Source organism: Prionailurus viverrinus, chromosome A3, assembly GCF_022837055.1.
Source record: "Prionailurus viverrinus isolate Anna chromosome A3, UM_Priviv_1.0, whole genome shotgun sequence".
NCBI classification, from domain to species: domain Eukaryota; kingdom Metazoa; phylum Chordata; class Mammalia; order Carnivora; family Felidae; genus Prionailurus; species Prionailurus viverrinus.
This window is the reverse complement of record NC_062563.1, coordinates 89,382,400-89,399,609: the sequence shown is the minus strand read 5'-3', so window position 1 is coordinate 89,399,609 and position 17,210 is coordinate 89,382,400. Positions and strand designations below refer to the sequence as shown.

Sequence of the window (17,210 nt, the reverse complement as noted above, 5' to 3'; positions counted from 1 at the left end):
CCATGGCCTCAGAGACCATCCTTGTCAAGCAAATGGAGATGGATCCTTCTGCTGTAACCTTGTTATACATCACTGTCAAGCTCTGCTATTGGCTTCCAGAGATTGGCCAACACAGACAAAGTACTTTTTCTGGTAGCAAATGTTACCTTGGGTTGTTTGTGGGGCATAACAGTGATGAGGGAATACAAAAGACCTGCCACATGAGGGATCATAATTTTGAATTAAGGTTCTCTTTCTGTGGCAAACTCTCCCATACCCTAAGTTCTGTCTGACTGTTTGGAAAATGTGGTTCTTATCCCATCTCTAAATAAGGACGGTGACTGATTCCTCTTTGAAATTGGTTTGAGTTTTCTTCCTGATTTTATTTTAAGGGATATTTTGGGGGGTGTGGGGATGGTGGCCAAGAGATTTACCTTGAATAGCTGGTAGTTTCCAAAAGGCTCTTTTCCTGCTGCATGGCTTTGGAAAGGAGAATACCAGATTTTTTTGTTGAAGTGATATTCCAAACTTAGTGCTCCTCCCCTCTTTCTCTGCATTTTCCGTTTTAGCTGTTTCAGGTTTTAGCCCTTATTTTTTTCTCAACTTTAAGACCTTCTACACTTTGGAAGTTTCAGGGACCAGAAAGATTAAGAAATGCCATTTCAAAGAAGGAAAATAATAAAATTATATTGTGGTTATTACTCTTTTCCTGTCACTTGACCCTGGTTCTGGACTTGGTAAAACAGGTTTTCTTACAATAAAACGAGTATATCGTAGCAATTTCTTACTCTCCAAAGCCTTTTTACTGTTTCCTCATTAGAAAGTTAGACAATTATTTAAAATGTTCATGAATCCCCGTGATTTGCTTCAAAACACCCAGAAGCATTTCTAGGCAGAAATGAGCCAGTAGAAATAGTAGCTCATCTTAATTATTGCAAAACCAAGACCTCACCATTAGCCCCAGACCAGCGTATGGCCATCTCTTTCTGTTATATCAGCTAGCTCCAAAGAGCACCTCAGCTAAAAGCTGTTTTATTTCTTTAGCATTGCTGCCTCCTTCCCTTAAGCCGTTTGTGCATCCCTTTTACTCACATGGGCCCAAATCTTAATGCTTGCAGTAAGCCGGAATCTGTCGAGAATATCTGATGCATTCACTGCTCCTGCTTGTCACCAAGTGTTTACACTGGGGCATTTTATACATTACATATTTTCTTTGGCCCTCACTTCATGTCTTTGGGGCTGAGGCCAGTAAACTGTTGGTTTTAATTGGGCCGTTTTATAGGGTGTAAACCAGGAAGGCATATTAAATGCCATGTTTATTTAAAAATTATTTTAATTGTTGAAAGTTGACAGACTTCTACTCAGGTGTACAGGGAGTTCCCATAACATTCTAACCCATCTACTGTCTTTAGGTGGAACACACCTTATACATCTCAAAAAATTGATGAAAGTTCTAGATTTTATAAGACATTTTATAAATTTTTTTTTCAACGTTTATTTATTTTTGGGACAGAGAGAGACAGAGCATGAACGGTGGAGGGGCAGAGAGAGAGGGAGACACAGAATCGGAAACAGGCTCCAGGCTCTGAGCCATCAGACCAGAGCCCGACGCGGGGCTCGAACTTACGGACCGCGAGATCGTGACCTGGCTGAAGTCGGACTCTTAACCGACTGCGCCACCCAGGCGCCCCTATAAGACATTTTAAAAGAAAAAATCCCATGTCTTTTCAATCATTACATACTCTATCTAGCATTTCAGCATTTAAGAAATTCTGGTTTGAGTTTATCTAGTCTACTTTTAGTATTACAAATTGTAAAAATTTACCTTCTTTCTCTCTTCCTTTAGTTTATCTATTTGTTGGGGGGATGTTTGTGTGTGTGTGTGTGTGTGTGTGTGTGTGTGTGTGAATGAGAGAGAAAGGGGGAAAGAGAGGAGTTGAGGAGACCTACTACAATTTCTCCAAAAGATCACCTTAGCATTTCCAATTTTTATATTTCTAAGATTGGAATTTAGAAAATAGGAGGAAAATATCACTGCCAACACTTTCATTTAGAAAAGCGAAAAGTTTCCGGTGAGTCAATGTATGGAATTCGTAAGTTTTGCCTATAAATTTCTGTTGATCTATATTTTACTTCTATTTTCCACCCCTTTCCTGGGAAGAGAAGCTTGTATGGTAGGGTCACTGGTGGGATAACACACACCTGAATGGGTGAATCGAGACCTGTGTCTTTGTGCTTGATCACTAAGTATCTGTGAATAATACACTAATGTCTTTTAAAATCTTTTTACTCATTTGTTATATGGGAATTGTTTGGACTAGGATATCCAATTGAACTACATGGGTAGGAATTAGCCACTCAAGTGAGATGAGGTAGGTTTGGAAGGATATTCTAACTAGTAAGGCAGGTATTCGTATAAATTCTGGGCGGAAATTTAAAAAGTGTGGCATATTAGAGAACTAAAACTAGTTCATTATGACTGGAGGATAAGGTGAAACAAAGTGGGGTAACCAAGAGGCAATGGTGAAAATATAATCCTTGTTAGGTGCTGGAAGACTTATTGAGAAGTATATACTTGATTATAGGTACGTAGGGAGCTGGTCATATGTTTTATGTATGAGAATGACATGGTCATTTTCTGCTTTAGGAAAATCACTGTGGCAAAATTGTGGAAAATGCAAGCCTAAATACAGAATCTTCAGTTAGGAGTAGGGTTGCCAGATAAAAAACAGGACGCTCAGTTAAATGCGAATTTCAGATAAACAATGAATAATTTTATATAATGCTGCATGGTACATGCAAATGTCAGGTAAGAGAAGGCCTGAATAAGTGTTGCTTTAATAAGAAGGAATCCAAAGTAAATTTTAGAGAAAGTACTTTTAGGGGAAGTAGGGGTGGTAGAAACCAGATTGCAGAGAATTCAGGAATGAGTGGAAGATAAAGAAGTTGAATCCGTGCTTGTAAATAGCTCTTTCAGAAATGGAGTTTGAAAGAGAAGAAAGCAGAAGTTGTTTATTTTATTGCATCTGAGAACTTCAGTGGAGTGGTTATTTTTACGTTGCCACTGTTCAGCCTAATGATTTGGGACAGTTTAATAGCAAGTGACACCAAACATTTTCTATAATGTGACCAACAATAAAAGAAAAATAATTCTTCCTTTATTTTCTTCGTAGGTATCAGTAAAATTTGCCTCGTCATCTTTCTCTTCTTTTTGTCATTCTGAATCATGTACCTTTCTTCTGAATGATATGCCTTGCTGGAGAAATACCAAGTCTCCTCCGTTTTTCACCAAGTCCCAGCAGTCAGCCTGTTTAAGGCCTGCCCTTCCCCTCTGAGTCACTGGAATCTTTTTGTCAGCTGTCTGCCTGTCAGTGGATGGAAACAAGGTGTAGCCTAAGCCCCTGCCCAGACAGTTAACCAGGGAAAAGAGTGAGGTTCGCTATTCTTCCCTAGAAAAGCATTTCTGAGGGCTTTTCAACAAGGATCATTTTAAAGACAGGAGTGCTTTTAATACTTGAAATGTTCATTTATCTCCTATACCTTCTAGCACTTAAGATATTCCTTTAAAAGCACCAGTCTATCATGGAAAGAAGTGGCTCATGTGCCTTAAGAAACAACGATTTTCATTTCCTTTTCTTCCAGCCAACCTAAATTCTTTTTAAACACTAATCTCCCTCTCAGCAGTACCTAGGAGTTAAAATCCTTAATGCTTCCTCTAGAGCTCCTGAGTTGTGTCCGAAGTCCTTTCCTTGACCCTTTAACCAGTAAGTATCAGCCAAAGGGCTAGCGTTGCACTAACAAAGATTCTCTTCTCCTTTTGTCTTTGTTTGTTTGTTTGCTTTAGGGGAAAAGGAGAACAGGGAAAACACATCCTAAACTGAGTTCTCAGTGGCACAGTTTATATTCTCTAAGTAAGATAGATCCTAAGTTTAGGTCTTGACTTCTTAGGTCTAGCCTATGTAACCAGAATGGGAGAATGGAATTTATGTCGATATCCATCTAATGCAAACATTTAACATGGCTGTTGGATCATTGTTTTAATATTTTACAATAAATTTCCATTTTAGGGGAAAAAGTTCCCAGCTGATAACTAGAACAATTTCATGAAACAAAGAATCAAAGCTAGTAAATATAGAAAATGTTCATTTTCTCTGGGCAAGATATACAGAACTTTTACTTTGTCATGTCAAAAATGATCTCTAATATCAAAGACTTATTTTAATTCGATATCTTTAATCTTTTGATTCATTGAAGAAGTGGCCATGTCAAAGGGAAAAGCATATTATTTTATATCCAAATCCAGTAATGTTCCCATTAATTATGCTGGGACATGTATGGCTCTAGCCTAGATATTAAAATGGACCCAATATCCCGTTTTATTGCACTTGATCTGTATTGGACTTTGTGTTCCAACAACAATTCTCTGACACCAGTTGGGTGTCCTACAGTTCAATCCAATTCTACAACTAAGTTATTAGTCATAGACTAATTGCAGACTCCACAAGTTAAGGGGTCAGTCCTGTAAGACTTCCCCTCTTCAGACATCAGCTGCAAGTCTGAGGTGTCCAAGCCACTCACTCCTCTTGCTAGCTGACTACAGATTCAGAACTCCCCAAACTCCCTTGCATTAAAGAATTCGCTAGGAAACTCATAGAAATCACTGAAAGTTCTATACTTCTGATTACAGTTTTATTATAAAGGCTGTAACAGGAAGAGCCAAATGGAAGATATGTATAGGTTAAGGTCCTGGGGAAGAAGGGGACAGCACAGTTTTCATCTTGTCTCTTGGTTGTAGTCTAAGCATGTCACCATCCCAGCACATCAGAGTGTTCACTAATCTGATACTGAGTTTCAGTATCCAGAGTTTTTATATGGGCTTTCATTACATGGGCATGATTGAGTAAATAATTGGCCACATGAGTGAAATCAGCCCCCAGCCCCTTTACCCTCCCTGTAGACTGGGGGTGTGGCTGAAAATCATGAGCTTGGTCTTTCTGGCTTATCCAGCCCCTCCCTTAAAACTCTCTAAGGTCCCACTTGAGCAACCTTGTTAGCATAAACCTAGGTATGGTCAAAAGAAGCTCATTGTGAATAGCAATTCCTATTGCTCAGGAACTTTCAAGGGTATTTGAAACTATTCTAGGAGCGGGGGCAAAGACCAGACATGTTCTTTATTGTATCATAGACATCAAGAATATATTTGATTTATTCCTGTAGCTTTAATTAAGTGAAATATTATTACCTTCATTTCACAGCAGAGACATTTAGTACTAAGAACTTATCTGATTGGCCAAAGGTCACATAAGTAAATTCTAGAAAGAACTAGAATCTCAGTTACCTTATCTAATGAGATATCTATCTTTGTGGACATCAGCTTACATTATGAGACTTAGTTTTCCTAGAAAATTGTAAGAACATCATAAAATATATATGCCAAAGAAATATTAACTACTCTCAGTTTGAAAAGAATGATATTGGTGCACTTTGCTGGCTCAGTTGGTAGAGCATGTGACTCTTGATCTCGGGGTCATGAGCTTGAGCCCCACATTGGGCATGAAGCCTACTTTTAAAAAGTTGTAAAAGAAAAAAAAAAGAAAGAAAGAAAGAAAGAAAAGAATTATACTGATTTTTCTTAAAAAGTCTGTCTCCTTTAACTTAGGAAACTTCCCATGTGGAACGTACCTTAGTCATTTCACTGACTTTCAGCATTTTTCATAGTGTGGTACAATATACCTCCACCCTGTTCCAGAGTCTTGATACTTTTCCCTTTAATGAGTCAGTATTTATTTTATGTTGCACCTTAAAAAACATTTTGCAGTTATAGATCAGGATGGTTATTGTCATCACTGGCTAGGGAAACTGAGGCATAGCTCACTATGTCCCCAAATTTATATACGTATCAACTGTCATCATTTAAAAACAATTATACCCTACTGCTTTTTCCAAAAATGATTTGAGGCCACTTTCAACAGGATAAATTGAAAAAATAAATAAGTTAGGTACCAAAGCCTCCAATTTTCTGCAGTTTCACTTTCTGTGGTTCCAGTTACCCAAGATCAACTGTGATCGGGAAGCAGGTGATGCTCCTTCTGATGTATCATCAGTAGAAGACTAACACTTCATCACAATGCCTATGTAACAGGTCTCCTTTATCTTAGCACGCAGGTGTTTTATCTTCTCTCATCATCACAAGAAGGATGAGTACAGTCCAATAAATTATTTGAGAGAGAGAGACCACATTGACATTAACTTTCATTATAGTATATTGTTATAATTGTTCTATTTTATTCTTAGTTGTTGATTTCTTAGTGTGTCTAATTTATAAATTAACATAGATATGCATGTATAGGAAAAACCATGGTATGTTTGGGGTTCAGTACCCTCTGTGGCTTTAGGCATCCACTGGTGTCTTGGTACATATCTCCCTGCAGATAGATAACAGGGGACACCTGCATAAGAAAGAGAAAATGGGTTGAAGAGAAGAAGGTAAGCATACAAATATAAGGATTAATAGAGAGGTAGTATAAAAATGTATTGACGGGCATGATGAAAAATATACAAAGTATATATATAGCTCTCTGAAGGTAACATACATTTCTAATACAAGTTGAATCAAAGCCATTGTGTAGTATCATGGACATTTGCTTCAATCCTAATTTCATAGCCGATGTAAAAATAGAATTCATAATGCTGTGAATTTTAGGAATGCTCTTTCTTGGTCATTTCAAAATCTAAGATCATTCTTGGCACATTTAATTTTAACTTAAGTTCATTACAGTCAACATCATCTAAAGCTTTGCTGTCCAGTGCTATAGCTATCAGCCTCAAGTGGCCATTTGAGCATTTGAGATATAGCTAGTCAGAAATGAGAAGTGCTGTAAATGTAAAATATATACTAAACTTTGGGGAAAAAAGGCATGAATCATTTTTTTTAAAGTAGACTCCATGCCCAACATGGGGCTTGAACTCATGACCCTGAGGTCAAGAGTCACATGCTCCTGACCTGGGTGGCTCAGTCAGTTGAGTGTCTGACTCTTGATGTTGGCTCAGGTCATGATTGAGCCCCATGTTGGGCTCCATGCTGGGCATGGAACCTGCTTAAAATATTCTCTCTGTCTCTCTCTCTCTCTCTCTCCCCCTCTTTAGCCCCTCCTTTCCCACCCTCTACTCCTCCACTCCTCTCCCCACTCACGCTTGCTCTCTCTCTCTCTCAAAAAAAAATACACACACACACACACACACACACACACATATATTTTTTAAAAAAAAGAGCCACGTGTTTTACTGATGAGTCACCCATGTGCCCCCCAAATGAATAATTTTTAAAATATTAGTTTCATGTTGAAATTGAAATATTTTATGCATATTGAGTCAAACAAGATATGTTATTAATTTCAATATTAATTATTTTGTCTGTTTTTAGTGTATCTATTAGAAATTCTAAAATTACACATGGGGCTGGCATTTCTATTTGGACAGTGCTTTTCTAGAAAATTGATTTTCACTGTTATGTTAAATGACCTACAGAATCCTTCTCAAAATCCTTCTGTAAAATGTCAGATAGCCGCAACTTTGTGTATATGTTCATACAGCAGGATAATCAGTGCTGAACAAACACATGGACAAAATTAAGTCCTTAAAAGCACAGTGAAAATTTCAAGGATATAAAGTCACTGCTTCTGAGCACTAGTTTTTCTCATCTCTCAGGAAGCTCACCCCTCTCATGGTGGACCCTCAGTTTTCCTAGAGATTGTACACAGAAGTACTGATTGGGAGAAGCTTCTTTTCACCATGATTTTAAAAGATATATTATGAAACTGGCACTTACTTTGCAAAATTGTGAAGCATTTGGGAACTTCCGAGGAAAATTATGACTTTGCACAGATCTGTGTATTTTTAGGATTTTATGATTCCTAACTAAATGTAAAGGAATACTTAATATGCCTATAAAGGAACATGCAAAGTGAATATTTGTTTTTAGACATTTGAGGTGGGGGGTGCCTGTTGAAATATTAGAAGGACAGACTTAGAGGGATCAGATTCTAACTAGGTCACTGACTTCACCTTTTGGGCCTTAGTTTGCTCATCGGTAGAAGTCCTCAGTAGTTCCAAATGCTCCTTTCAGCTTTAGCAGCGTAAGTTATAGACTCAAGTCCGAGGTCATCTTTTGCTCTGTTTTTGCCTGTTATTTTTCTGTGGAATATTAAGGTAAAGTCCGCTGCCGTGCGGCATGACGTTGTTCTGCCACTCGTTATTGTCTTGACTTCCTCAACCCTTCTTCCTCTGCAAAGAATCACACAATGCAAAAGTCACTCTCTTTAGTTTAGTGAATACGGCTAAGTATTCTTACCCATCATTTAAAATATTATTTCTTCAGACAAAGATGAGCACTTTATTTCAATAAAGGCACCCACTGCCCCTTGGATTCCATGAAATGGTGGGAACTTATATTATCTGTCTTCTAAACTTAAACAGAATTGTTTCTCTAGTTTGCTTTGCTAGATTCCGCTGACTAATTTCATTAAGCTGTTTACTGATTCTTCTTATATGTTAAATAAGATGTAGAAATCGACCTCTCTGATCTGCTAGGTTTATTCCTCATAAAACAGCTTTTCTGTCCGGGAGAATGTGTGCTGTCACTGACACCAGCCACTGAATGTGCCAGGACCCTCCTTTCCTCCCGGTGGTACAGTTAGAGGGGCAACCAGGTGGAGATTGATTGTCTTGTTTACTGAGCAGCAGCATGGAACTTCCTTCATGCTGGTGTCCATTTTCTCACTTATGGGAGATTAATTCCTTATTAATTAAAATGCCGTGTCTGTCTGTCCTAGCTCTCAATGGTCTTTCAGAGCAAAAGGAGCTTGGAGAATTGAACTTAGAAAATCAAACTTTAAAAGTACTTTGCAAATCTGTGTGCAGTCCTGGCTTGGCATTTGCAATCAGATTTCAGTGTCGTCAGTTTCCATCAGATTTCAGTGTCGTCAGTTTCCATCAGCTTTCTCTCACAGAACTTTGAGAATGTGTTTGAGTTAGCCTGTGCTTCCCTCTGCCCTTTTTGGGATGGGAAATGTAGTGAGTTACATATTTAAGGTATGTAAAAACAGAGCGTGATGTGCGACAGGGAGTCATACCCTGGCTAAATAAAGGTGCCTGTTTTTTATGGTCACATGTCCATGCAAGCACACTTACACAAGTATGGTCAGTTTCATCTCCAAGGTGTTTTTTTTCTCCCTCCCCACACCCCACCGTTTTCCTGTCTCCTTGGTATCTGTCTCCTTTACTTACTCCTTATGTTCTGGCCAACCTTTCTCTGACCAGCAGAGCCCCAAGTGGATTCCCTGTGGAGTCCATCAACTCCTGTCTGTAATGAGCTTAGTGGAGCCACTGCGAAGTGATGCAAGAAGAGGCTAGCTTCCCCAGAGCCACACTTGGTAGTCTGGCACACTCCTTGTCTGTTGCTCCAGGGAGCTAGATACCAGGAAACCATTATGTTAATACAGCAACAGCAGTTCTTATTTTTTCAATCCCACAAGCACCACATGTGACCTGACATGATCTTAAGATGTAAACAAGAAGCCAACATACTTTGGGCCCCCCGGGTACTGCGTTTTCTTTCTCACCTGGCACTTTCGCCCTAGCCAAACCTCTGGTCCCTTCAGTGAGGGCTGGTGATGCTATCTTGTCCATTTTCTGACCTGGAAGTTCAGTGAGAGCAGTAGTGAATGATGGTATCTAGGGACCTCTGGTCAAAATTTTATCCACTGTCTTTTCAACTTCCTCTTATTTAAACAAATTATGGTTTTCTCCGACAATTGCTATTTTACCTATTTTCCAGAGAAGGTACTAGTTTTGCTTTTCTGAAATAAATTTTATCTTGTTGCTCATCTGCTTTTGAAAATTATTCTTGTTCCATGAACAATTTGCATAAAATAGATCTGTAATTTTGTGACTCGGTATACCCTTACAAACATGATTGTTCTCCTAGAGTCATTTCAGAAGAACTAGTTTTATTTTCTGTTTCTCACAACTTGCTTTTGATAAACTCTCAGAGGTCCTATCCAGATACACAGATTATAGACTAAGGCAGTCATTTTGATTTCTCAAAGCCCTTTCTAATCTGACTCTACCATTTTACTCTAATTAGCATTCTATGGTGTTTATAAAAATGGTTTTTTTCTTCAGCCAAATGTGAATGTACCTGATAATTTTAAAGTTTATTTAAATTTTTTTTTCCTTCCCCCTCTAAGTGATAGTGTTAGTTAATTAGAAGATCAGCCTTCAAGAAGTGTAGAAAGCATTTTGAAATTAGTGGAATCCCTTCTTTTTCTCTTTTGGTAATTTTATATCATTATAAATAAACCTACAGGTTATTTTTGAGAAATTAATATTGTTTTTAGAAATGATTGCCCAACCACATAGATTTAAGTGTATAGGAGAATATGAAAGAACGTTGGATATTCGGTAAGTAAAATACTTTTTTTGTGTGATTTTATTTCCCCGTTTATGCCTTCACTTAATAATATGCCTTGTTTTCTGTAACTTTTATACCTCCTTTTTATTTTCTTAAATGAAAATATTTCCTTCGTAAACTTTGATGAGTTGGCAGTTTCCTCATTAAAAGATTTTTCACATTTGCAAATTGGGTCTTGGAGTGAAGCCCTGATACCAGCTTCAACTCTGAAGTCCCTACAGGACTTCAAGGGCAGGAAAGGTACAAGGGCAGGAAAGAGCTGCTGGGGAGAGCCAGAGCTCTCTGGAAAATGCATCACTGGTAGGCTCTACTAATCTGAACACATTTTTGAAGAGGAAGCTTTCTTGCCAGCCTCACTGGAACCTTGACTCAGTCCCTAAGTAACACATGCTGGTCAAATGTTGGGTTTGGGTCTTTGTGAAATAGAGCAAGCACCTTATATAGTCTTGCGATGCCGTCTACACTACAGAACCCAGGCTTTGGAAACACTTGGTGTTGGAAACACTTAGAGACTGAAAACCTACTACAGATCTTGGACTCAGAGACAAGTCCAGAAAGGGTCTTGTCCATTGTGCCCCATATGTACATTGGTTCCACTCAGTCATAATTGCATACTTTTACCTCTTTTGATGATTTCCAAAGAAGGAAGGTTTCCATTTGTGATGTTAAAGAGAGGCTTCTTGTGTGTGCATCTAATGAATTTGTGTATGCATCGGCCTGTTACACAGACTGGAGCTTTTTGTAGTTTTCTTCTTCTCTTTCTGTCAAGCAACATCTGGGAATTTGGGTGTGCAGACCAATCCCGGCTGCCTGTAATGCTAAATCTTGAATAAGTCCTATCCCTTGTCACTAGAGAAAGTACTACTAAATCAGCACCACTAGGTAATTTTGGTGCACATGTGCCCATGTGTTCTATTTCCTATTTTTGATTATGAAAGTGGTCTCTACTCATTTTAAAAGTTTATAAAATATAAAAAAGAAGAAAATCCTTTTGTAATCTTTCCATCTGCAACAGCCTCAGTTAACATTATGAAATGAGTGTTTACTATGCATATTATATTTTATAGAGTTGAAATCAGACTGCTTACAAGTGTTCATTTATTTAAAATATTCACACTTTCTTATGCTGTTAACATTTTTTGTATACCTGAACAATTGACTCTAAGAGAACAACCGTGTTTTTAAGCATATATTGAATCCAAACATTGCAAGAGATCTGTTTTATGCATTTTTTGAAATTCATAAATAACACCAATAAAAATTGCTGTGGCTAACATTCTGTTAATTAGTCATCTCAGTTTCATTTAAGTGAAAGACTTAAATATTTGCCTGTAAACAAATTTGCAGTGCCAGCTCACTAACTCATCACTGAATGGTAGCTGAATAAATTCTCCTGTTTTGTCCTGGGTATGTAACAGTGTTTCTTAACTTTTGTTTGGTCACCAGCCCTCTGAGATTTCAGTGAAAGCTAGGAAGCTTCTTCCCAGAGAACTGTATATTCACACAGAAAACTAATTGTAATGATAATCAATTATGATATGCCAGGCCCTCTGCCAACTGCTCTATGTGTGTTATTTCATTTAATCCTCATGGTAGCACTATAAAGAATGCACTGTTTTCTTCATTTTTGAGAAAAAGACATTGAAGCTTTAAGGAGATTAAGTAATTTGCCTATGCCCGTAGACCTAGTATCCGAGCTCAAATTCTGATATGTATGACCTCAAAACCCATCTCTTCAATCATTGTGCACAAATTTTAGGGAGCCCATACATTCCTAAAACCTGCTTATTGGTACTCATATTAGTAAGGCCACGTTACCTATTGCAATCTAAAGGTTTTCATTGGCAGTGAAGAGGATGTATGATTAATGAATCTCGCTGTTTTTGTAACTTATTTAATTAATATATGAGTATTTGTTGAATATCTAGTATTTTAAATACTTGTTAGGTTCAGTGATATGGTTCTTATCCCTAAGGAGTTTACTATCTACACGAGAAGACAAGGATTATATATGTAAAACAATGAGAAAAAAACACAAACATGAAGTTGAATATACAGTAATGAGACATTTCCATAAACTATATGTGAAAACGAATCTCTTTACTCTGTCATACTTTGAAGCAATTATCACTCTTTGATTCCCTGATTTATAAAAGGAAAAGCAAATCTAAAAGGCCACCATGTCCTCTGGGAACCTGGAAGATTCAGTGTGTCATAAAAATGAGGTCTATAAAGTGAGACTCTCGGTTTCCTGAGTGGTTTTGTCTGTGTCATCTGTCAGCCCCAGGGAGCATGCTCAACAAGGAGAGGTGAGAATGTGTAGGCAGCTCTCAAGCATTTCAACCTTGTGTCACGGGGTAATTCTATTGAGTTGGACATGTGTAGGTAAGCAGAACACCTTGACAGTTGCTATATTTTGACTCAAGAAAGGTTCCTACTGACAGAGAGGACTTTAGTACGTCAAGTGATGAAACATAGCCTTGAGTCATGCAGGAGCAGTGGGGGGAAACTAGCAACTTTGGATGAAACCATCAGGCATGGGAAGCCTATTGAAGCCGACCACTGACAATCAAGGCAGTCAAAAAGAATGGCTGTGGCTATAATTCAAAGAACTGCTTTCTGTAGGAACACAGTATGGGCGAGTTGTACATCTGACTTGAGCAGCTGCTGTGTATACAAGGTTAGCACAGATAATGGCTGTTGTAAGATATGAAGGATGGAGTATGTCAGGCTTTCCATTAACATGGCCCTCTTCAAGTATTTGTACACTTGTAGGATTCTACTCTTTTGAAACTTGAATCATTTGGGCTATAATATGATGGAATTAATTTGCAAATAGCATTTGAGTTTTCTTTTCCTCGCAAATAGAAACCCAGTGCTGCTAATCATCCTATCTATAGTTTATCTCCTTTCACTTACAGTAGTTATTTTTTTAAATATCTAAAATAATATTTTGTGTACAGTTGTAGAATATACGTGTGCTATATTTTGTTTAACACATTTTGTTAAATTTCATTTCATGTGATGTTTCCATAATCCCTTTCAATTTTGTTTAGCATTATTGTTTTAAGTGGGGCAAGGATGTTATGAAAACCTATTCTGTCTAAGAAGCCCCAGATGGAAAATATTTTTTAAAAACAGGGATTCCCATAGTTGTTCACAAATCATCATTTAAATCTGTCCAGCTACTGGATGTTGGAAGTAATTTTCCAGGCATTTATGCAGGTATCTTGATGGATTTTATTTAATTTCAAAAAAAAGTATGATACTAAGTCTGTATAATTTCTTAAATTCGTTCCTGGAATAAAACGTAATTGAAAACATTCCTTTTCATATTTGCTTTGAGCCAATACTGGAGTTGTTTTTGAGGTAAATGGTAGATTGATGTTAAATGTCCATCACACTTTGGCTTTATAGAGAGAATTCAAGACATAGTAACTGTCCAACTCTTGAATTTTCTCATTCTCTGTGTGTGGTGTGTGTGGTGTGGGTGTGTGTGTAGGGAGCTTAAACAAGACCTTTTGATTTCATAATAAGCAGGGCTTAGGGACGATAAAACTTGACATTCTTAACTGTTACTAGTGTCTGTCCCTATAGCCCGTGCAGTTATCTTCTTGTTAACGATGTAGAAGCCAGAGTCATAAACTGAGCATGGACCCAAGGCGCTACTGTAAATTGCAAATAGCATTCATGTGGTGTCTTTGACCTAAGACTAAATTGGGGTAGAGGGAAGAGAAAAAAAAGAGTTTTCGAGAGTGGAATAGAAGTAGAAGTCAAGGACAAAGAGTACACTAGTAGGATGGATATGTGCAAATGTTCCGTAAGCTTTTGCCATGAGATTTGTTTAGGTAGGCTTTTCATATCTGCAAGTACTCCTTTGCTCAGGAGCCAAGCAGTGGGTTGGGACAGCTTCTGCTTGTGTGTGTGTGTGTGTGTGTGTGTGTGTGTGTGTGTGTGTGTTGGCAATAATGCAGTCATGAGATAATACAAATAATCAGTGAGGGAATAATTAATGATGTGGCAGGGAATATTTTTTGATAAATGCTTGGGGAATGAGGTGACAGGCGTGAAATTAGAAAATTCCTTCAGCGATCTAAAATATAAATAGCTTTCGGAACTGAAAAGAGTTTCACAGCTGAAGATTTTATTGTGTTGAGAGGAAAAACTTTTTTCTCTCCCCCACTCCCTCCTCCTTTGCAAGTTGTTTGTCCATTCACAAAACAAATACTCTGAAGCCCAGCGCGGCTCATGGGAATAAATTTCAGGTCGAATTAGTACAGTTTCCTTGCTGTCAGGATGCTGGAATTAATGGTGTTTTGATGACACGAATTTTGAAGGGCAAACAAAGAAGCTGAAGGGAGAGAGACATGACTCCTTAGAAGCTTGGTCCTCCTCTCCCCCAGCCTCTCTTGTCTTCCCTGTCATCCGTCTGCCAATCTCCCTGTCCATGGTTAGTTAAAGGCGCTTTTTATCCTCTTTTCTTTCCCACAGAGTTTGCCAGATCCGGCCCGGTGCCTGGGTTCCAGGAGGACACGCTGCAGTTGGCCTTCATCGACTTGAGACAAGTAAGTCTTTGTGTTTTTGTTTTTTGTTTTTCTTTTAAGATGTGTGACTGAAGACCATCAGGTCTTAAGGAAAAGGGGAGGGGAGGGGGATTGGCGTTGGCGATTCACACTGGAGACCTAAGGGTTTTTCCCTGTGTTTGAGGCCACCTCTTTTATTTAGCTATCTGGGATCCTTAGCTATGGTGGAGTTAAAGGTTTTGTGGGTAGAAGGGAAGGCAGGAGGTGGGAGGAGGGACCCAGAGCGTAGAGGGACTCAAGTGACCCTCAAGTGATGTGACCCATTGTGCTATAGTTGGCTTCTGCAGACACAGCAGAAAGATAACTCCGCAGACCAATGCTAAGCAGGTGCACTGATGCAGAGACAGCCTGCCTGGGGACTTTTGTTTGTAGATAATGCGGGCAGCAGCATTTAAGAAAAATGAAATATTTTACATTCTGGATGGTTGGTTTGGCTTGTTGACTTTTTCCCTGCTGCCTTCAGTCTTCCCATCCCCTCCTTTGTAGAATGTGGTCAGCCAAGAGTGACTAAGTGGTGGTTTTAGAAGATGATTAGCAAAGGCCCTGACCAGTCATGCTAACCTGACAGGCAACCCTGTTAAAGTAGTGTTGATGAAAGCCAGTCGTCAGGCATACCTGAGCTTTGCGAGCCCATCAGTTAGAAAGAGTCATTCTCTAGGGCTGTTGCTTGCAGATCAAAATGGGCAGGTTGGTAGGCCTCGGTGGTTTGGGTAGAGAGGAACAGGATGGGCGGGGGCCGAAAGAGGGAGAGAGTTAACCGGGCTCTGTCATCTCTTCACTCTGAAGATGGATGGCGTTGGATAGAAAGTGTGAATGAAGTAAGAATCAATGACTGATGCTTCTCTCCTATTAAAACAATCTTTTTTTTTTTTGTCTGTTTTAAAAAGGGGGCTGGCTTTGTTTCTCCTGCCATAATGATGCAGTGCCTCTTGTTTTCAGAGCTGACATAGTTTGCATTCTGAAAACTTTTAGATGCCCAGAGTATTTCTTAAAGCTATAGGACCCCTTGTATTGGTAGTCTCCTTACCACTGTGACTCGATTCATGCTGGAACAGCTTTTAACCCATAATGGATGGCCTGAGCTACCCCTGAATCCTTGTGGATGGGTGGTGTAATCTGTCATCTGATGACAATTCTGGAAAGCCCTGTTAAGCAGAAAACAGAAAATTGTGTCTCTATAGACCCGCCAAAGTTTGAGGATTCAAGCCGCGTCCCAGAAACGTGTGTCAACTTAATATTTGGGGGCCGAGGTGGGGGTTCTCGTACACATAAAGGCTTTCCCAGCATGGTCACAAATGGAGCTGAGTATCTCTTTCCACACTTATGACCTTCCACCTGTGGATTCAGCAACTCAACTGAGACATTCAGGTTTTAACCCCTTGGCTGATGTGAGACTGGGAGATTGGGATTTTGCCTTAGGGTTTTGTGGAGTGCTATCTGTTGGAATTTTCTCCCTTGTTTCTTCTCAGAAACTTCTGAGCCAATTGGCTTTTCTTGGAAAGCAGAAACTGAATTTCATTGGAGAGCCACATCCAAGGAAAAAATTTTTCCTTTCTCACTATTCATGAGAAGGAAGTGTGGTCATTCTCTCTAGTTTGTGGTTTTTGGTCCCTATGGAAAGCAACTGGTGTTCACAGAAAATGTTAACTAAGGGAGTAAGTTAGAAAACACAGCCAAAATAAGGTGGATCTGAGCCGGGGACGAATGCTCAAGTATTTGTGGGCTCTCAGTGAGCACTGGTGTTTATGCTTAAGTTCCTACTTGCTGTTACATTTCTGTTCTCAGACTTCCTTTTATGATATTTTAGCAGGAGAAACCAAAACTCCTAAATTTTACTAAGAAGAAGAGTATGTCTCTTCCTATTGAATCAATCACCTAATTTCTAGTTGTGTCTGTCTCTGTTAAAACAATAACTTTCCTAACCTAGACCATTTGAAAAACTTCCCCAGCTCTCAGGCTGTAGCTCTTTATTAGCAGCCCCCAGGTAGGTGGAATCATTGTGAGAAAAATTATCCCTCCCTGTTCTCTTCTGAAAATATTGATCTCTTTGCAGTCCATCTTCATTGTTCTCACAACTTGTTTAAAATGAGCATCTTTTTAAAAGGGGACTTCTTCTGAACTATGGAGATGTTCAAACTATCAGGAGAAAACCTGGGAGTATGTTTCCAAAGGAGATA

At 38.8% G+C, this 17,210-nt stretch overlaps 1 protein-coding gene across 8 annotated transcripts in view; it reads left to right on the top strand.

The window, feature by feature from the left end:
• Positions 1-17,210, top strand: part of EXOC6B (exocyst complex component 6B) — a 616,143-nt gene that overhangs the window by 442,426 nt on the left and 156,507 nt on the right. For all 8 annotated transcript variants that reach the window (XR_007150805.1, XM_047852190.1, XM_047852194.1 and 5 more), the window contains one exon: positions 14,942-15,015. Coding sequence is in view for 7 of the 8 variants with exons in the window: in XM_047852190.1 (XP_047708146.1) it covers positions 14,942-15,015 (74 nt within the window). In the remaining variant the exon portion in view is untranslated. The remainder of the gene's footprint in view (positions 1-14,941; positions 15,016-17,210) is intronic.